The sequence below is a fragment of the Pelecanus crispus genome, chromosome 3 (assembly GCF_030463565.1).
Source record: "Pelecanus crispus isolate bPelCri1 chromosome 3, bPelCri1.pri, whole genome shotgun sequence".
NCBI classification, from domain to species: Eukaryota; Metazoa; Chordata; class Aves; order Pelecaniformes; family Pelecanidae; genus Pelecanus; species Pelecanus crispus.
Genome location: NC_134645.1, coordinates 37,601,007 through 37,619,666, shown reverse-complemented (window position 1 = coordinate 37,619,666; position 18,660 = coordinate 37,601,007). Strand labels below are relative to the sequence as shown.

General features: G+C 42.7%; 1 protein-coding gene across 1 annotated transcript in view; it reads left to right on the top strand.

Moving 5' to 3' along the window:
• HHAT (hedgehog acyltransferase) overlaps nucleotides 1-17,121 on the top strand; it is a 157,428-nt gene extending 140,307 nt beyond the window's left edge. The window contains exon 11 of the mRNA XM_075708084.1: nucleotides 17,030-17,121. Within this exon, the coding sequence (XP_075564199.1) occupies nucleotides 17,030-17,121 (92 nt within the window). The remainder of the gene's footprint in view (nucleotides 1-17,029) is intronic.
• The last annotated feature ends 1,539 nt before the right edge of the window (nucleotides 17,122-18,660 follow it).

Below are 18,660 nucleotides of genomic sequence, written 5' to 3'. Positions count from 1 at the left end.
TCTCAAGTATTCCACCCAACAATTATAACATCTGTTGCAGTTTGGGTTAGGATTTAAAACAAATTAAGCTACATCACTCTCTGAAGAATAAAAAGTAATTTATTATTCTAAAGCCATAGAAGATACAGAGGCTTCAGCAAAATGGAAGGTAGAGATCTTAGTAAATTGGTAATGACCTTGGTTCATCTGCCAGGGTAATTTTCCTGCCTTGGTAATTGAAGTGTATTCAAATGCAATTTGAAGGTCATCAAGGATGCAAGTCAAAGACTTAAGCAGAGTTTCTGATCAAAACATTAAGTATTGTGTTTGACTTTTCCTTTTATGAACCAGTGAAGGATTCTGCCAAATGGTAAATTTCTCTTATTTAATCAGGTGTTTTGTTATGACAAACTTTGACTGCCGCTGAGCTCTTCACTTGAGTCCAGTACTTATTGAAACACTAAAGGACAGAATAATTCTTTAGAGGGGAAATCGAGGGTCATCTGAGCATCCTTGGCCCATATGATGAATACAATGTGAGCAGACATGAAGGATGCTGACACTTATGTCATAAAATTCGATCCAAAAAGCAGGACTTTCAAAATCTATACTGAGTGTGCCGGTATCCATTCAAAGATTTTTTTGAAAGAAATGAGTAAGGCGATAATGATGGCTGGACAACCAGATTGTGCCTTTAAGATTCCCAAGTGGAGTAAAGAACCAATAAAATAAAAGGATACTGTTATCTTATTCTGCATTTTCCTGGGCGAAAAATCAGCTGCATTAAGTGACCATACATAAATTTTTGAGAAGCTCTTCCATTTCATCCAGAATATGTAGTTCAGCATGAAGAATTGGTTTTTAGTAATAATTAATGTAGAACCAGTAGAAGATCCAACTGAAAATAAAGGGGAAGGGAAGAAGATGAACCCTCTATCCTCTCTATTAGGTATCCTCATTATTGCCAAAGAAATTGGCATTAATCTCCTTCTCAAGATCAGGAGTAATATTGCCTTTAAAAGAAAAATAGCCTGTTTCAGCAGGGTGAGCCATATTCCGTCTCTCCCCCGAAAAATGGTCATCTTTTGGATTTTCTCCAGCTAATCAGTGGACACCTTGACATCTTCATTTGGTAATATGCTTTCACCAACATACCAAAGGTTGCCAACCTCTAGCTTTGGCAATCCTAACTAAAATGAAGCCACTCCCTGTCCAATTAATCCCATGCATGTTTTTTACTGCATCCCTCACAAAATCATGGCTACCTTTCTTGGTAGCTTGTTTTCCATGGCTAGCTTTCCTTCTGCCGTCTTACCACACCCATCTAAGTGGATCAGATCTAATAAGATATTTTGTTCATCTTGGGTTTTAAAATACACCGTTTTCACATTTCTTATGCCATGCTAAAAATATTAGCTGTATAGCCCAATTACCATTGGATCATGTATTGACCATAACAGTGACATGAGAAATGACAGTAACAGAGAAACAGGACCTTTGATCTTTCACATGTAGAGCCGTTACCCATGTCTTGATCACCATGTCTTCCCAGAACATGCTCCATCCTGTGCCTTGCATGCCCACATGGCCAGGCTTTGTCCTGCTCTGCAAGCCCAGCACTCCATCCTGCTTCGGCGTCAGCTTTGCCTGAGCCTAGCCAGCCCTCAGTAACCACCGTGCTCTCTTCTTCAGGCAGGTTACTTCTCCACCTTGGTGTTTTAGTTTCAAAAAGGGGTATGAGAAAGTGTTGTTTTGACGTGTAGTGATTGTAAACAAAGATGTTTGAATGTGGTCTGGTCCTGCGTGAGATGCGGCACTCATTAATTAGCCCCAAATTATATTTAATCTGACTAATCTGTGCGGTCACACCATTGCGCGTGAACTGTGATCTCAAGTAAAACAAATCGGATCCAGCTCTGATCCCCTGAGCTGATGTGATGGTGCCTAGATTAATTAATTATTCTAGTTGTGCGGCTGGTCCCATGAAGAAAGACAGCATGCACCACACACGCTGTGGAGAGGTTTGCAGAGATGATTGTTTAGCAGGGACTGTACATATGGAAATTTGTTCTTGTTTCTTCCTTTGTGCTATCCCATTTACAAATGGAAATAACTGCTTCGTAGCCAGTTCTCATTATATTTCTCTCCCATGAGATGTGAAATTAGCCCTAGGAAAAATCCCATGGTAGCTGGGGCTTAAGCTTAGTCTCTGCCATCGAGGCTGCTCCGCCAGGAAGGGGGAGCAGGGAGGCAGTAAGGCCAGCAGGACCCTGCCCTCGCCAGCGTGCCTCAGCAAGGGGCAAGGACAGTCCACTGGAGTCAACCAGGGTTGGCCAAGGGGCCAGCCAGGGCTGGGCAAGGTGGTGGTGATGAGGCAGGGCCAAGGTGGAGCTGGGAAGTCAAGTCACCATCAGGCACAGTATACACGTAAACAATATACTTACTTTCACACAGTTAAATACAGGAGCAATGTGGAGGCCCCTGCTAAGTCTGGTCAGGGTAATGAGAGCCTGCTGGTGCCTTCGTGTCCCTGACATCCATGTAGGGCTCACCCATCTTCTGGTGAGGGAGTCAAGCAAATCCACCCCTCGCTGCCCTTGGGGCTCACGCTGTGTCGCTTAGTCCACGGTTGTAGAGCTGACTTCAGTTAATCTGTTCCTGCCTTATATGAATCGCAAACACAATCGAGGCTGTGAATCACTGAAGCGTCACTTCATTGCACACCTGGGCAAGGAGACGAGAAACTAGTTGAACACTATGGAGTTGATGTATATAAATGGGTCACTAGTTTCCTCTGGAGAGGCGTACATGTGTGTTGGTTTTGAGCAAGATGTGTATATTAGCGCTATCAGCAGCCTCATTAAAGGTTTGCAGCACTGCTTTTATTACATTGAATAGCAGAGCACAGGTGGGACAGAGGTATAACAACCATGCATCAGATTATGCTCCTTGCTAATTTTAACAGGCCAGGGTAGCACATGGGAAGATTATATCTCATTGCACTAAGCTGCACTTTTGTTAAATAAGACAATTTAAATATAGGCACTAACTTTCTGGCAAGGCACAGTAATACTGTTTTACTTGGTTACTTGGTTATAGTTTGATGTAATGTAAAGGAGGTGGTGGTTGTGAGGTTTTTTTTCTTCTGGAAAAGGGAATGTGTTGCTAAAGATATATCTAAAAAAAAAAAAGATATTTTTTTTTCTAGAACATCTTTTTGCAGTCACAGGATTGTTCCTGTATATGCTTTGCTCCACCAGTGCAGCCATCTTACCTGAAAGGAACGTTGTGAGTAATTGCATTCAGTGTCTGTTCAGGAAGCTTTCTTAAAACAGGAAAGCAAGGAGAGCAGCTAGGCTATTATAGCAACATGTCAATCTTTCCATGTGCATTCCTCTGAGCCAGCTACAAGGCAAAGAAGTGTTGTTACCCTCAGTGTACAGATGAAGGGGTTCGGGCTGACAGAATCGTTTTGATCTCGGTTACCACACCAGTAGGTAACTCACTCAGATTTGTGCTGATCAAACTTCCTCCTCTTGGGTGGCTGCTTACTGGCCTGAGACCAGATCCCAGGAAAGTGGAGCGGGCCTCAGGAAACGAGTTCCCGGTACTTGCCAATGCCAGCAGATTTTGTGTGTTGATGTAGCTGCCTGGGTATTTCTAATCTGTGTTTTCCAACGTAGGTGATAAAGGGTTTGCTAGCTTCTGCTTCAGATGAGCTCCACACTTACACAGCTCACATCGGTAGACCTGTGTTTCAGGTACTCTCTGGGCTCTGTGTCGCAGAGAGCACATTTGGGATTCACACAGAAAGCAGGGAATAAGGTATTTCCTCCCCAAACTCACTAGATGTACTCCTGAAATCCAGAATGGGTTTTCTAAGATTATACAAGTGTCTAATTTTGACCTTGAAGTCAATTAAATATTGATATCTTTCAAGTAATTTGAGGGTTTTTTTTTTTCCTTTGTTTCAAATGGTCTTGATGGTAGACTAACACAGATTCTTTTTAAAAAAAAAAAAAGGAAATTAATTTAATCTTACCCACAACCTATCTGTAATTGAACTATTTTAATGCCAGTTTTTCTATTTAGTTGCTACGACCATATGCGCTGCAGCAGGGTCAAGTTAGCTGGCACAGGTGAGAAATGAAACCATTGTTTTATCACAAACTGGTCAACCAAGGTCAACCCCGTATGGCCCTTTTCCTACAGATAACTTGCATGCAACAATTACATTTTGTATGATATGCCACCAGTGCGATGGAGATTTTTCGTTGTCAACTTTTTCTGTTGGCTGATCACCACCTTCAGGCACCACTGTCCTTCCAGGGCTGCCTGCCTTAACTCCGCATCAGCCCTTTTCTTTGCCCTTTGGTGATACTGTGAAAACAAGACTCAAGTGGAAGGGGAGTAACTTCATACAACCTGAGATGAGCAGCATTATCAATGCTTTAGTCCTGAATCAATTGCTACCACTCGGTAAGCGATTGCAAGACTGCCTGGTTACCTTATATATGCACTTCCATCCCTCAAGATGTTTGAATTTCTGTTAAGTGAGAACTCGGTTCAATGTCCTCTCTTGTAGTGCTAGCTTTACACTGATACAGCAATTATCCCAAGTGCAGTGTTACTGTAAATTACCAATGTGCTCTCAGCCCTTCTCTTACTGCATTAAGATCTAACAGGTAATATAATTTTCATTGCACAGAGCATTTCAGGTACGAGAGCTCTGTGATAAGTTGCAGTTTGTTTATTGCTAGTGTCGCTGGTTGTAAATAGTTGTTAAATTTGTCATGCTCTCTGCTTTTTTTCTTAACACTGTGAAGGGACAAGACAGCGCCATAGAATTGCTGCACTGGTCTGGGAACATAAGTGTTTTTGAGGATGACAGTGAAAAATTGTGGATTAAAAGGTGTGTTGCAAGTAGTAAGGGGGCTGTGAATAATTCATCCTTAAATAATTCTTCACATTTAAAAATTAATTATTTTATGGTCATTTAAGCATCTTATATTCATGACTATTCCAGGGTACCTTAGCCAGAAATTGGACTGGGGAAATAAATTATAGTACTTCAACTTTTTACCCAAATGTTTGCTTTCTGGTGATTGATGATACCTGTCTGAATCAGGTTTAAATCCTCTGCTTTTGAGAGTATATAGCCTTGATTTCCCAAGAGCTCCCTAGCACTAAATGGCTACGCAAGGAGTTTTCTTGTATGCAAAAAGGCTGACATACAAACCTAAATCCAAGGACTCCAATTAGATTGATACAGAAATCTTCCTGAAATTCAAGCTCTAATAGAGGGGAAGTTAATTCACACTTATGCTCAGCCTGTCTTTCTATACATAACATGGGTATCTCTGCTCAGTGAGAGACGGATGCTCACCTCAGGATCCTGCCAGGCAGCAGCAGTATTCCCAGCTCTGCCTTTGGGATGTTCATGTTCTTCTGGGGAGTTAGCTCTTTATTCTCTTGCTTCATCTTGCAACCGTAATGCAAGGAGGCTTGTGGCTCTGCTATTTTGATTGGCGTCTATAATGCTCTCGGCAAATAATTACAAGTGGAAAATGCCCTAAAGTCTTTGCAAGTGTTATCTTTTCATAATTGTTTGCACACCGTATTTAAGGAGGTTGTGCTGGGAATACCTGAGTAGACATTTAATGATAAGGATAGTGCTGTCCTTATGCATGCCAAGCCAGATGTATTATTCTAAAATGTTTTCTCTGCATAACACTTTGAAGAGGTAGCTCTTTTGCCTTGCTTTGGGTGAAGATGCATCTTTTATTTACAATAATTCTTTTGGAAGCTTTTGTCTCTGTTCTAAAGATAAATGAACAAACATTGAGATTTCATATTTTGTGGGCTTTGATTTCACATTAGCTGTGTGTAGCTCTCAGCTAAAGACCTGGGAGGAGAAGAGAGGTTACTTCTGATTTACAGATTCACCCCTTCTTAATCTGAAAACTAAAGCGGTTTGTTTGGTTTTCTTTTCCTTTCCTATTAGCAGTTGTGGCAGAAAGATTCTGCCAGGCAGTTTTAAGCAGTCTTCCTTACTGTTAATTCAAATAAGGCAGTAGCACGAATATGGTTCTTTTGATTTTAGTTGAATTACTCCAGAGTCAACTTGATATGCATGAGACCACGATTACTGCCTAAAATCTCAGGCTTTTTTCCACTGACTAGCTCTGCTAGAAAAACTAGCAGAGGGTGAAGCTTTATTTTAAAACACAAAGCAGAAGACATAACTCCTATGATTCTTTTGTGCTTTATACAATGTTTAGAAGTAAAAATACTTAAGGTAGAATTATGGTCAGATAATACCATAAAAAAAAAACCCCAAGAAATATTGAGTGAAGTTACCAGCAGCATCCTGCTCACATCATGTGGTACATACAGGGGAAAGAATGCTTCTGATCTACATAGTACAGCTGCTAGTGTCATGGTTAGGTAAGTGTTGAGGTTCTGGCTCCAAAGACAAAATGGAGAATACACGCAGGCAGGCATATCCTGTATGGATACCTGCATCCACGGACCATTTACCAGCATTTGTAAATAACACAGCAGGTCTGGGGTTTTTTTTTCATGTACATACTTAATGCAGTGCAAATAATCTTGGCATCATCATTGAATTGTGTTGAGGAGTGCTCTATAAAAGCTATATGATAGACCTATCTCTTGAGCTCTACCTATGAAATTGTTCGTTTGCAGCTTATCTAATTAATAGGAAAAAGCATCCTTAGCCCTGACATAGGTTGAATTGATTTCTCGTTTAAGAAAGTCCTTGTCAGCACTTTCTTCAGTGCTGTCAAACATAAAAGTAAAATCATTTTAGCTATGGTAAAGTGTGGTTCCATGCACAGTAAGAACACGGAAAAGCCACAGCTTTTGTGACCTCTATCTGCTAAATAAAACCTGTTTGGATTATGAAAATACTGAGAGACTACGTCTTTCTGCTCTCAGTAATGCTGATCTGGGTGAGTTGTGGTCATCCTGTGTTGCAGATGATGGTCTTGGACTATTATCTATCCATTTTCAGTTCTTCTCAGCAGTGACAGATGTAAGCATTCTCCAGGATGGTGTAATTTAAAATTCACATAAGTAGACTACTATGTTATACATTTGTTAATGTCTTTAGCTGGAAACTACTTCATGTCTACCGAAGAGGAAACTTTTGCGGTTACTGCCAGTGTACCTGGCTGAGGTTCAGGCCTAGACCTGACAGCTAAGGATTTTGTCCTTTTCAGTCTTGTTTCCAGATGCTGCATGGGACAACTTTTGGGTTATCCTTACAGCATTTCCCTGGTTCTCCTTTGAAATACCACCTATTGTACAGTAACACTTTTTCTTAAATATTTGGACCTTACCCACTCTTGAAGCTTAAGTATCTTCAACACCCGGAAATCTATAGCAATAAGTAAGGTAAGCCTGGAGTCTCCCAGGCTGGTTCCTCTTAGCTGAGCCAGTCTGCTGCTTTGCTCCCAGGCTACGCAGTGGATGGAGGGGAAAGATGTGGGAGCTGTTTGCTGGGGTCTAATAATGGGACAAGGTGGCATCTTCAATATACAGACCCCGTGAATCCGTGTGCTGCTTTACATGGGGTGGGAGGATGGAGATGCCCAGCTGGGACTTGGGAGGGCTGTGTGCTTGCTGACAGAATTTATTGCCTATCCTTCGCAACATGTGCAAAGTGGAGGCCGAAAGTAGCAGCAAAAATCCCCTGCCATGGCTCGGGTTAGGGCTTTGCTTGCCATGTGTATTCTTTTGCAACTGAATTCATTATCCTCTATGTATTGTGTCTTACCTCACCATCCTTGCAGTTATCCCTGAATGAACAGCTGGAGGTGATTTGATATCCCTGGTTTGAGTGCTCCCATGCAACAGCCAAGAAGCCAGTTAAATGGAAGTGAAATCCTCTGTGTCAGCTCTTTTTTCCAGGCCTGTTTTTTAGCAGCAGAAGTTTCTGTATCAGTAGCTGAGCTGGAAGAATGCAAAAATAAAATGCTTATTAGTAAAAGATCCTACACAAGGATACAGGCTGTTCGCAGACAGTAATGCCTGAGTTAGACATTAATTTAGAAAAGCACCACAGCTGAATTTAAGCACTTGAATAATACCAATTAGTAGACTCTCCATTTTACATTTTAAACTCAGAAACTGGAAACCTTAATTAGCCTTTAGGCTAAGATTTCAAGTATTAAATATTCTGCTGGATTTTAAGAGGAGCAGCTAGTGAGTAATGCACACGGTTGTATTTTTAAGGGCCTATCCTCAAATGTGGATTATTAAAAAACAACAGAAAAAATTTGATCACCAACACCAGGAGATTAGGAAGAATTTAAATGATGAGAAGACTGTTTCCCTGACCAAAGCTTTTTGTACAGCACTTGATGCACACAGAAAAAAGTCCTTTAATAGCACTGCTCGAGAAAATATAGACTGGTGAAAAACTGCATTTCTAGTCAAATTCGCTAGGTGGTATAGAGCTTGCGGATTAGTGGGAGGATAGACTGGGGAAAAATTCTTTAAATCAGGTTTAGACCACTGCCAAATTTGGTCAGCTCAAAGATCAGTGGAGATGGGGCAGATGTGGTTGGGATGGGGTATAGCTGGGTGATTTAGATCCATTAATAAATTTTCTGTCAATCTAATATGTTGCTATACCTACAATACAGCAAATAATTTAGATATGCTGCAGCCACACAAAAGGGGAATTACATGTCTTCATTTAATATTTTACATGATTATTCTCTGCTTTTTGGCCCTACATGATACTGCAGTAAGTTTACTTTACCGCAGAGAGGGTATAATTCAACATATATGAGAGTTTTTCCCAGCTTCCTACCAGCTCTGCTTGCATCTTCCCATCTCTAAATTTTGTTCTTAGGATGAGCTGTAATACAGAAGTGCTTAGGGCAAAGCTGCCAGCCACTAATAAACCACTCCAGAGCTTGCTAAGGGTGAGTCCAGCAATCCGGGGCAATGACAGAATTTGATTAGAAACTGAAGGGGGGCAGGGGGAAGGTAAAAGTATGAAAGTTAACTTTACTGAATTCCAAATAGATCTACTATTTCCATAATTGCTTCTGGTTTGTTTTCTTTATACCTGGGAGTGGAGTTGTTTACTATCATGGGTTCCAGTTCCATCGAGATTTCTTAAATGTTTGGCTTTATTTAATGAATGGTAAAATTATTTAAACTAGAAAACGAAGGCTGTGGCTGGTTCTTTTTCTTCATGTGGTAATTGAAAATACACAGTTTCCTTTCTAGGTTAGTTATAGGTGAGTAAAGGGAGGCAGGTAGGAAGGAATTAGCATCTAAAAGCACTTCAAACTCCTTTGTAGGAAACCCTTCTCTGTAAAGGGTGATTTGCTAGTTATCATGTGAATACTGTATTTTGAAGGGTGTATTATAAGGACAAGAATATCCTTCAGAAATAACTTTTTAAACCAAGAATTGAAAATTGTAATTTCTTTCATACTCTGCTTTAGTACCTTCAGAAGAGGACTGAACTCCAGGAGAGAGGGAGAAGTCCCTTCCATTTCTCCCTTCATTGAAACACTGAGCTTGGTCTGTTGGAAGAAAGAACAGTATCTGTGAAAAGATAGTTCAATGAATTAGCTTTCTGTTCAGCTGTGCAAATACAGCACACACTGCATAATGCAGTGCTACCCAGACCCAGCAGCAAGCAGGGCTGCACATATCATGTCTGCGTGTACGGAGCAGCTGGAAAACTTGATGCACAACGCATGGAGCAATTCTGTATTAACCAGTTAGATCACCTCTAATGTGCTTTGAAGTTATCCAGTCCCATATGTGCATGCTGAATGCTAACATAGCTGCAAAGATGTAGGGTTTCCTTTTCCAAATAGCTAAAGAGAAACTGGGTATCAGACTGCACAGTGTTCGTAATACATGCTGTTGGACATGCCCTGCTATAATGGTCAGCCAGGGTCCACCTGGAAGTGACAAACAGACCTGAAATTAAAACTAAAATGAAAAAAAAACAGTTTATCCTCTGCTTCAAATGTTGGGCTAGATAATAGGCTTCTTTCAACTGATCTTTAGTTTGGAATGTGTTGTTTTTCCTAAAACTGTGGCAGTTTTACTGATCTTGTAAGGATGTTAGTAATTATAGGTAAGAGAGGTCTTGGCCTCAAGTGCTGGTTTGCTTTGGCTTTTTATTCTGCTTGACAAATTCTTGCCTGTTCCTCCTCCTCCCCACAGTTGTGTCTCCTTAATTGCACTTTACAGGGGAGTTGCTTCAGTGTCTTGTCACATGTGAACTTTTGTTTAAGGATAAATTTTCCTCAGTTCTAAGTCATATAACAACTTAGGTACTTCCAAATCAAAGTCAGAATAAGATGTACGCTCCTGAAGTCAAGCTTTTCAAATAGATGACTTTTTCTGACTTCTATTGATTTAATAACTACTCTGTACTTGAAGACTTCTGAGGCCTGTGCAGCCAAGCTACATCTGAAAATAGCATTAAGGTCCCAACACTACTAAGGCAGTTTTGGAAAATGCAAAATGCAACTACGGTCTCTTTCATAGAATCATAGAATGCTTTGGGTTGGAAGGGACCTTTAGAGGCCATCCAGCCCAACCCCCGTGCAGTGAGCAGGGACAGCTTTAACCAGATCAGGTTGCTCAGAGCCCCGTCCAACCTCACCTTGAATGTTTCTAGGGATGGGGCCTCCACTACCTCTCTTGGGCAATCTGTTCCAGTGCTTGACCACCCTCACTGTAAAAAATGTCTTCCTTATGTCTAGTCTAAATCTATTCTTCTTTAGTTTAAATCCATTATTCCTTGTCCTGTCACAACAGGCCTTGCTAAAAAGATTGCCCCCATCCTTCCTATAGGCCCCCTTTAAGTACTGAAAGGCCGCAATAAGGTCTCCCTGGAGCCTTCTCTTCTCCAGGCTGAACAACCCCAACTCTGTGAGCCTGTCCTCATAGGAGAGGTGCTCCAGCCCTCGGATCATTTTGGTGGCCCTCTTCTGGACCCATTCCAACAGGTCCATGTCCTTCTTGTGCTGAGGGCCCCAGAGCTGGACGCAGTACTCCAGGTGTGGGGGTCTCACCAGAGCAGAGTAGAGGGGCAGAATCACCTCCCTCGACCTGCTGGCCATGCTTCTTTTGATGCAGCCCAGGATACAGTTGGCTTTCTGGGCTGCAAGCGCACATTGCCGGCTCATGTCCAGCTTTTCATCTATCAGTACCCCCAAGTCCTTCCCTGCAGGGCTGCTCTCAATCTCTTCATCCCCCAGCCTGTATTGATATTGGGGGTTGCCCCATCCCAGGTGCAGGACCTTGCACTTGGCCTTGTTGAACCTCATGAGGTTCACAGAGGCCCACCTCTCCAGCTTGTCCAGGTCCCTTTGGATGACATCTCGTCCTCCTGGCATGTCAGCCACACCACTCAGCTTGGTGTCGTCTGCAAACTTGCTGAGGGTGCACTTGATCCCACTGTCTATGTCACTGATGAAGATGTTAAATAGCACCAGTCCCAGTAGAGACCCCTGAGGGACTCCACTTGTCACTGGTCTCCATGTGGACATCGAGCCATTGACCACGACCCTCTGGATGCAACCATCCAGCCAATTCCTTATCCACTGAACAGTCCACCCATCAAACCCATATCACTCCAATAGAGAGAAGGATGTTGTGGGGGACTGTGTCGAACGCTTTACAGAAATCCAAGTAGATGACATGCATTGCTTTTCCCTTGTCCACTGATGCAGTCACTCCTTCATAGAAAGCCACTAGGTTGGTCAGGCAGGACTTGCCCTTGGTGAAGCCATGCTGGCTGTCTCAAATCACCTCCCCGTCCTCCATGTGCTTGAGCATAGCTTCTAGGGGGATTTGTTCCATGATCTTCCCAAGCACAGAGGTGAGGCTGACAGGTCGGTAGTTCCCAGGGTCCTCCTTTCTTCCCTTTTTAAAAATGGGTACAACATTCCCCTTCTTCCAGTCACCAGGGACTTCACCTGACTGCCATAACTTTTCAAATATCATGGATTGACTTGGCAACTACATCAGCCAATTCCCTTAGGACTCTGGGGTGCATCTAATCAGGTCCCATAGACTTGTGTACATTGAGGTTCTTCAGGTGGTCTCGAACCTGATCTTCCCTTACAGTGGGAGGGGCTTTACCTCCCCTGCTCCCCATCTTTTGGTCCATCGATTTGGGAGGGGTGAGGAGAGAGGTTGCCAGTGAAGACTGAGGCAAAGAAGTTGTTGAGTACCTCAGCCTCCTCCTCGTCCGTCGACACAAGTTTGCCATTCTTGTTCAATGGGGGGGGAAACAAACGCTTTCTTTAACCTTCCTTTTCTGGTATATATACCTGTAGAAGCCCTTCTTGTTATTCTTTACATCCCTTGCCAAATTCAGCTCCATCCTCGTCTTGGCCTTCCTGACCCCCTCCCTACACAACTGGGCAGTTTTCCTGTATTCCTCCCAGGACACCTGTCCCTGCTTCCACTGCCTGTGCAGATGCAACCATCCAATCAATTCCTCTTCCACTGAAGAGTCCACCCATCAAATCCACTATCTCTCCAATCTAGAGAGAAGGATGTTGTGGGGGACTGTGTCAAACGCTTTACAGAAATCCAAGTAGATGACATGTATTGCTTTTCCCTTGTCCACTGATGCAGTCACTCCTTCATAGATAGCCACTAGGTTGGTCAGGCAGGACTTGCCCTTGGTGAAGCCATGCTGGCTGTCTCAAATCACCTCCCTGTCTTCCATAGTGTGGTTTCTAGGAGGATCTGTTCCATGATCTTCCCAAGCGCAGAGGTGAGGCTGACAGGTCAGTAGTTCCCAGGGTCCTCCTTTCTACCCTTTTTAAAAATGGGTGCAATGTTTCCCTTTTTCCAGTCACCAGGGTCTTCACCTGACTGCCATGACTTTTTAAATATCATGGAGGGTGGCTTGGCAACTACATCAGCCAGTTCCCTCAGGACTCTGGGATGCATCTTGTTAGGTCTCACAGATTTATGTGTGTTCAGGTTCCTCAGGTAGTCACAAACCTGATCTTCTCTTACAGTGGGAGGGACTTTGCTCCCCCAGTCCCTGTCTTTCAGTCCATCCACTCAAGAGGTGTGGGAAGAGAGATTGCCAGTGAAGACTGAGGCAAAAAAGTTGAGTACCTCAGCCTTAGTTTGTGTTAGGTCTGTTTTGACCGTGTAATGAAAACAAGCATCCTATACATTATGCTGAAAGCTGAGTACATAAAATATCAAAATGTGGTTTTAAACCAGCAAGACTGTTGGACAGTAGACCAGCTGTGTGTGACAGATGGATAAAGCACTGCTGTTACTTCACCACAGAATTTGCAGTCCTCTTCACAAAGGAGTTTGTGTTTGATTTTTGTGGAGCAGCATACCTGTATAAGCAGAGAATTTGGTTGCGATTCAATTAACGTTTCTCCCCGAGCATTCCTTTGTTAAAAGGCAAGTCCAGCTGTCTTAAGAGAAAGTTTTGCAGGTAAAGCTCACAAATATTGTTGGATTTGCAAATAGCATATGAATTTGTTCTTGGATTTACAAATAGCATATGTTAATGAATACTAATTCATCTTTCCACAAAAAAGATTATGAAAATCTGGGTTGTCTCATGAAACTTGGCCTTCAAGCCTAAAATCAAATTATTGAAGACAGTTAAGGTGGTATGTGACATGTTTTTGAATAGGCAAACTTAACTCAGTCATTTCATAACAGCTTAGTACTCGATTTGACCCCAGTAACATTGTTTTTAAGAGTACATGTTATGTATATGATTTGGTAGAGAGATACTGATCTAGAACGCAGGCACGCGTGCTTCCAAGCAGAGTTTGGAGAATGGTACATCGTAAAGTGAGGATGCAGTGTTTTAGGGTGATACGGTAAACCTGGGGAGCCACCAGAAGGAGGAGTCCCTTGAACTGCATTTGAGGGTAGAAGCAGAATGAGAGTCAGCAAAAGGCCTGAGGGAAGAACGTACCTTACACTGCTGCCCCAGGACAAAAAGAGTGATTTCCATGGAACTGCAGATCCCAGACCATTGGTACTGTTTGGTTGTTTGGGTTTACAAAGAGAAACCATTCAAGGAAGGAAAAGGCTCCTGTGAACTCATCTTGCAAGAGAGCAGCTCATGCTGCTGTTGGATTATAGAGGTCACAGACAAGGATGACACGCAGGTCATTTACATGCTAGGCAGAATTTGAAATTGCATCCTTGCTGGATTAGCGTTGCTCAATGTGTCCCTCCCTACAACATCACCTTCTGGACTCCAAGTTCTTCAGTCTTTTCAACAAGTCTGTTCTATATCCAATCCTAAAACAGAAGAGATGAGTGAAAACAGTTTAAAGATCCCCTGCTTGCTTCAGGCTGTCCTTGGGCCACTTCTCAGGTGTGGATGCACTTGTGCTAATCTGCCTTGAGTGGACTGGAGCTAATCTGAGATTGCATAGGAGCAGAACATGATGCCTTTGCTTCGCTTGCTCACAGCGGAAGCACCACATGCATTTCCCCACGCCCAGCAGCCGTGCACGTGGTTCCTGTATGGCAAGAAAGGGCCAGCAAGGCAGGGGAGCCCTCTCTTTCACCCTCACTCAGAGCTGGTTACCTCCCACCCATGCAGCAAGAAATGCTTTGGGATCTGTGTAGCTCCTCCTAGAACAGCTGTAGCAAGATTAAATTTAAAAATTTCCCCTTTTCCCTCACCCACAGTGGGTCACTTTGTCTTCCCCCTTCCTCTTCATCTTAATTAGATCAGGAGAACGTAATCTGCCACATGCGATCCCTGACACCTGTTACTGTACAGTAGAGACTCCCTGTGTTCCAGGAGGATTACCTCAAACCTGAGTATAGCAGCATGAGAGCCCTGTGACCCCAGGAGTCTTATCATAAATCTAAGGCATCTAGGAAAGATTTCCAGTGCATACCTAGGTATTCTGACAAGATCTATTAAATATTGGCTGGGGATAACAAGCAAGTCAGGCTAAAGACTACTGTTGGCAGATTTTCTGTGTGCCAGCTTTAAAGTATTTAAAAATGCAAAATAGATATTTAGCAAGATTTCCAAAAGTGCCCTTTTTTAAAAGAAAAGAAGAAAAGGCAATTCTAGACTCAGTCCTTTTTTAACTTTCTGGTCTGTGTATAAAGCAGCCACCACAATATTGCTGCCAAAAGCAGTATGTTTTTATTACATCTATTGATACTTTTGCATGCAATTTTATCAGAGACAAAGCACAGATGGGCTTTAGCTTGCTATTGAAGGTGAAACTGAATCTACAGTAGCCTAATTTCAGTGAAGAAAAAATGAGACTACTTTATTGTTAAAAATCCCTTTGGAAATACCTCTGCAATTTTGTTTAGTGAAACAACTAGTTAAACAAAAAGTATAATTTTGCTTTAGGGTGTTGTGAAGACAAATAGTTAATATTTGTAAGTGTCTCCATGAAGATCATTCAGGTTACAAGACTGTATTTCACCACAGAATAAGGCCAGAACAATTAGAGATTCACGAAGCAACCATACAGCTCTTCACAGGGGAAACAAATTAACTTTTTCTGGACCTGTTCCAGGGTGAAGTGTTATACTGCCTGAGCTCTCAGAGCACAGAGGACGGGTCCCAGCACGTGCAGTGCCCAGAAGTGCAGGACCAAGCCTAAGGCAGTGAGCCCTGCCAAGGGTAGGGTATTAAGCTAAGGCTCAGCTGTACATCAGCCCAATTAAACAGTCTCCCGACTGGCATCAGCTTGAAGCCTGGACAAAGCCAGCCTGCAGAATACCTTGTAAACATACCTTCAGAAAGAGCTCTTCCTGGAGTATTGTGTTGTGGAGAGGTTACATCTTCTCTCCTTCCCTTCTCCAGGCCAATGGAGAATCTCATTTCTGCCAGCAGGTTACTTCAGACCAGAATTCTTCCCCAAGAAGGAGCCCTGAAGCCCTTCTTTCAGAAGCAGCTGCTGGTGGTTTGAGGACAGCAGGCAGAAAACCAGTCATACGCATAACCAAAATTCTTGTGGCAACAACAAAGCCACCAAAAAACCTTCAGACACCTTCCTCCCTGCCCCCTTCCCACAGGCAAAACATGCTGAAGAACATTAGGACCTAATGCTGGGGCTTTCAACCTATGAACTGTAAATTTCATAAATTCTAAGGGGAGGAGGAGGATGGATAAGGGTAACAGAGGTGTCAGGAAAAGTATCAAGAAAATCAAAATCATTTACCTGATTCAGAAGTCTACAGATACGGGTTTTTCAAGTGATCTACAACTCTATGGGAAAACAATAGACCTTTTGGCTTGTGACTTCCTGCTTACTGCTTTAGCTGTACAAAGTTTGAGTGAAAAGATGGTGACTTTCACTAAAAAGAATTTGAAATAATGACGAAACATGTAATTTCCCCAGCAAAAGATTTATATATTAGAGGAGTTAGTCTTTCTAGGTAAAAAAAAAAAAAATTCTAACAAGAACATATCAGGCAAACAGGGCTGTCTGTTCTGCACGGGCACAATGGTGTTCTGACCCCATTAGCTGTTATGGGGCTGTAGAGTGCATACATCAATTTTACACCCAGCTGCAGAGTATCCATAACAGCCTTAATCAGAGGTTTCCCCAGACTCTTTTGGCACAACAGGTAACTGGATTTGTTCTGATTTTTAATAACCTGCATTGTGGCTATGCATCCCTTTGTGCCTAGGAAGCACCGTAGCCAGCTTAAAGCATCAGGGTTCATTCAGGGGTCTGCTTGATAGACAAACCCACCATAAAGGAAAGGATTGAAACAGACCTCTTTAATTCGGCAAGTATCATTTGGAGGTACAGACCAGGAATAAACCTGATCCAGTTCCCTGAAAATGGGGCTGCAGAGGGTCAGGCATCCCAGAAGCTTAAACAATCCAGATTTCCCCTTTCAAATGTTGTGGGTTGGCTCTGCTTACTTATGAGACTGAATTGCTAATAAAATTAATTAGAAGCGTCGTAAGTTGGTTATCCCAAGAGTATTTCTACTTGAAGCAGTCATTAATTATTATGACTAGGATTGTCTGTCTTTCTATTTTTAGGCTGGCCATGGGCGACACTGACTGTTCTCGGGTTCCTGTACTGCTATTCTCACGTTGGAATTGAATGGGAGCAAACGTATGCTGTGAATTAGGAATGACGCAAACCGATGATTTTTAAGACAGGTTGATGGCTTTTCTACACTGGATTATCCTATCTGCAGAAGGATGCGCCAGACCCAAGTATTTGGTTAATGTGTTAAAACCAAAAGCACATGTAATTGATTCTGGATTGTGAATGCAGGAATTGAACCAGAAACACTGATGAGCTATGGCCAGGGGTGGGGAGAAATTATGAAGCATTTTGAATTATGTTATTTTTATAAAACAGCATCTCTATGATTCTATGTACATTGGAAGCATGCATCGCATCTCAAAATAGGTATTTTATATATGTTGAAGATTGTATTTATTTCTTCCATAGTTTTGCTGCCTATTTTGAGGTACTGAAGAAAAAAATTTTTCCTACCTTGCAGAATTCAAAAAGCCCAATCTCTCTCAGCCTCTGTCCAGGGGCACACGGGGGTGTGCCCTGCACTTATGTTACTCCATGAAGGGCATGATGCTCATCAGTTCTTCTTGATTGCTTTCTGATATATTAGAATTTTTTTGCTATTCTCACTGACTGCAGTAGTTCAGCCTTAAGCTACTTTTCTACCTACTGTAGCAGCCTGCTTTTTCTCTTTAATGTCTTCATTTAAAATTTTGCCTTTAAAACAACATCCTTTCTTTGGTAGTCTTAGGAACAGTTTTATTTGTTTCTTTAAGAAGAGGGAGTAGGGAGGCAGGTCTTTTCTTAGGAAACAGCTTTTCTTTTTAATCAAATATGACCTTACAGCTCCTTGGGCTTTGAGTGCTCTCTGCCTTGTGTTAGAGCTAAAGCATATGATATTACCTTTATTATGGGGCAAAGCCCACCTTCAAGGGAACTGTTCAGTCTGCCTCTTGTATTTTTCTGTTACCGGAAGGAGATAACCTAGGTCTGGATGAATGGTAAATCTGTTCAGTCTGCTTCATTCTCTGGTGTCCAGGCAATCAGCTCCTGCAATATTAAAGACACCCTAGGAGTAGCATTTTACGACCATTAATAAAAAACCCCAGAATGGTACAACTCCACGTCCCAAATTAGCCAGAGCTCCATGTCCTTTGCCCACAGCCAGACACGTTACAGCAGCATCTTTGCCAAAAGACCAGGTTGCCCAGAGCTGGGAAGGTCCTGCCTGCACGCATCGGGGCTGTGGGAACGCTTCAGCGCACACCATTTCCTGAGGGGAGACCCTACTCACATCTGGCACAAGGGGTGTCTCCCAAGCTGTTATTTTTTTAAACTGATATTGAAGAGCAGCCAGAAGACCTTTAGTCTTTCTAAAGTTAGACATTCCCCCAGGCCTGGTGAAAGGCCACCAGGCCTGGAGAGGGCTTCTTCCAAGAGCAGCTTCATGCACCCAAAGCAGAACGACTCCTGTCAAAACTTGTTCCGTTCCCCCCCCCCCGCAGCCATTTCAGCCTGTTGGGCGGCACAGTTAGCATCCTACTGTCCATCACTCCTGCAGCTTCAGCCAAGTCTGACATAGCTTAGCCCTTCAACAAGAAATTCAGTCCCTGAGATAGCCTTCAGCTTAGTGCCTGCATTT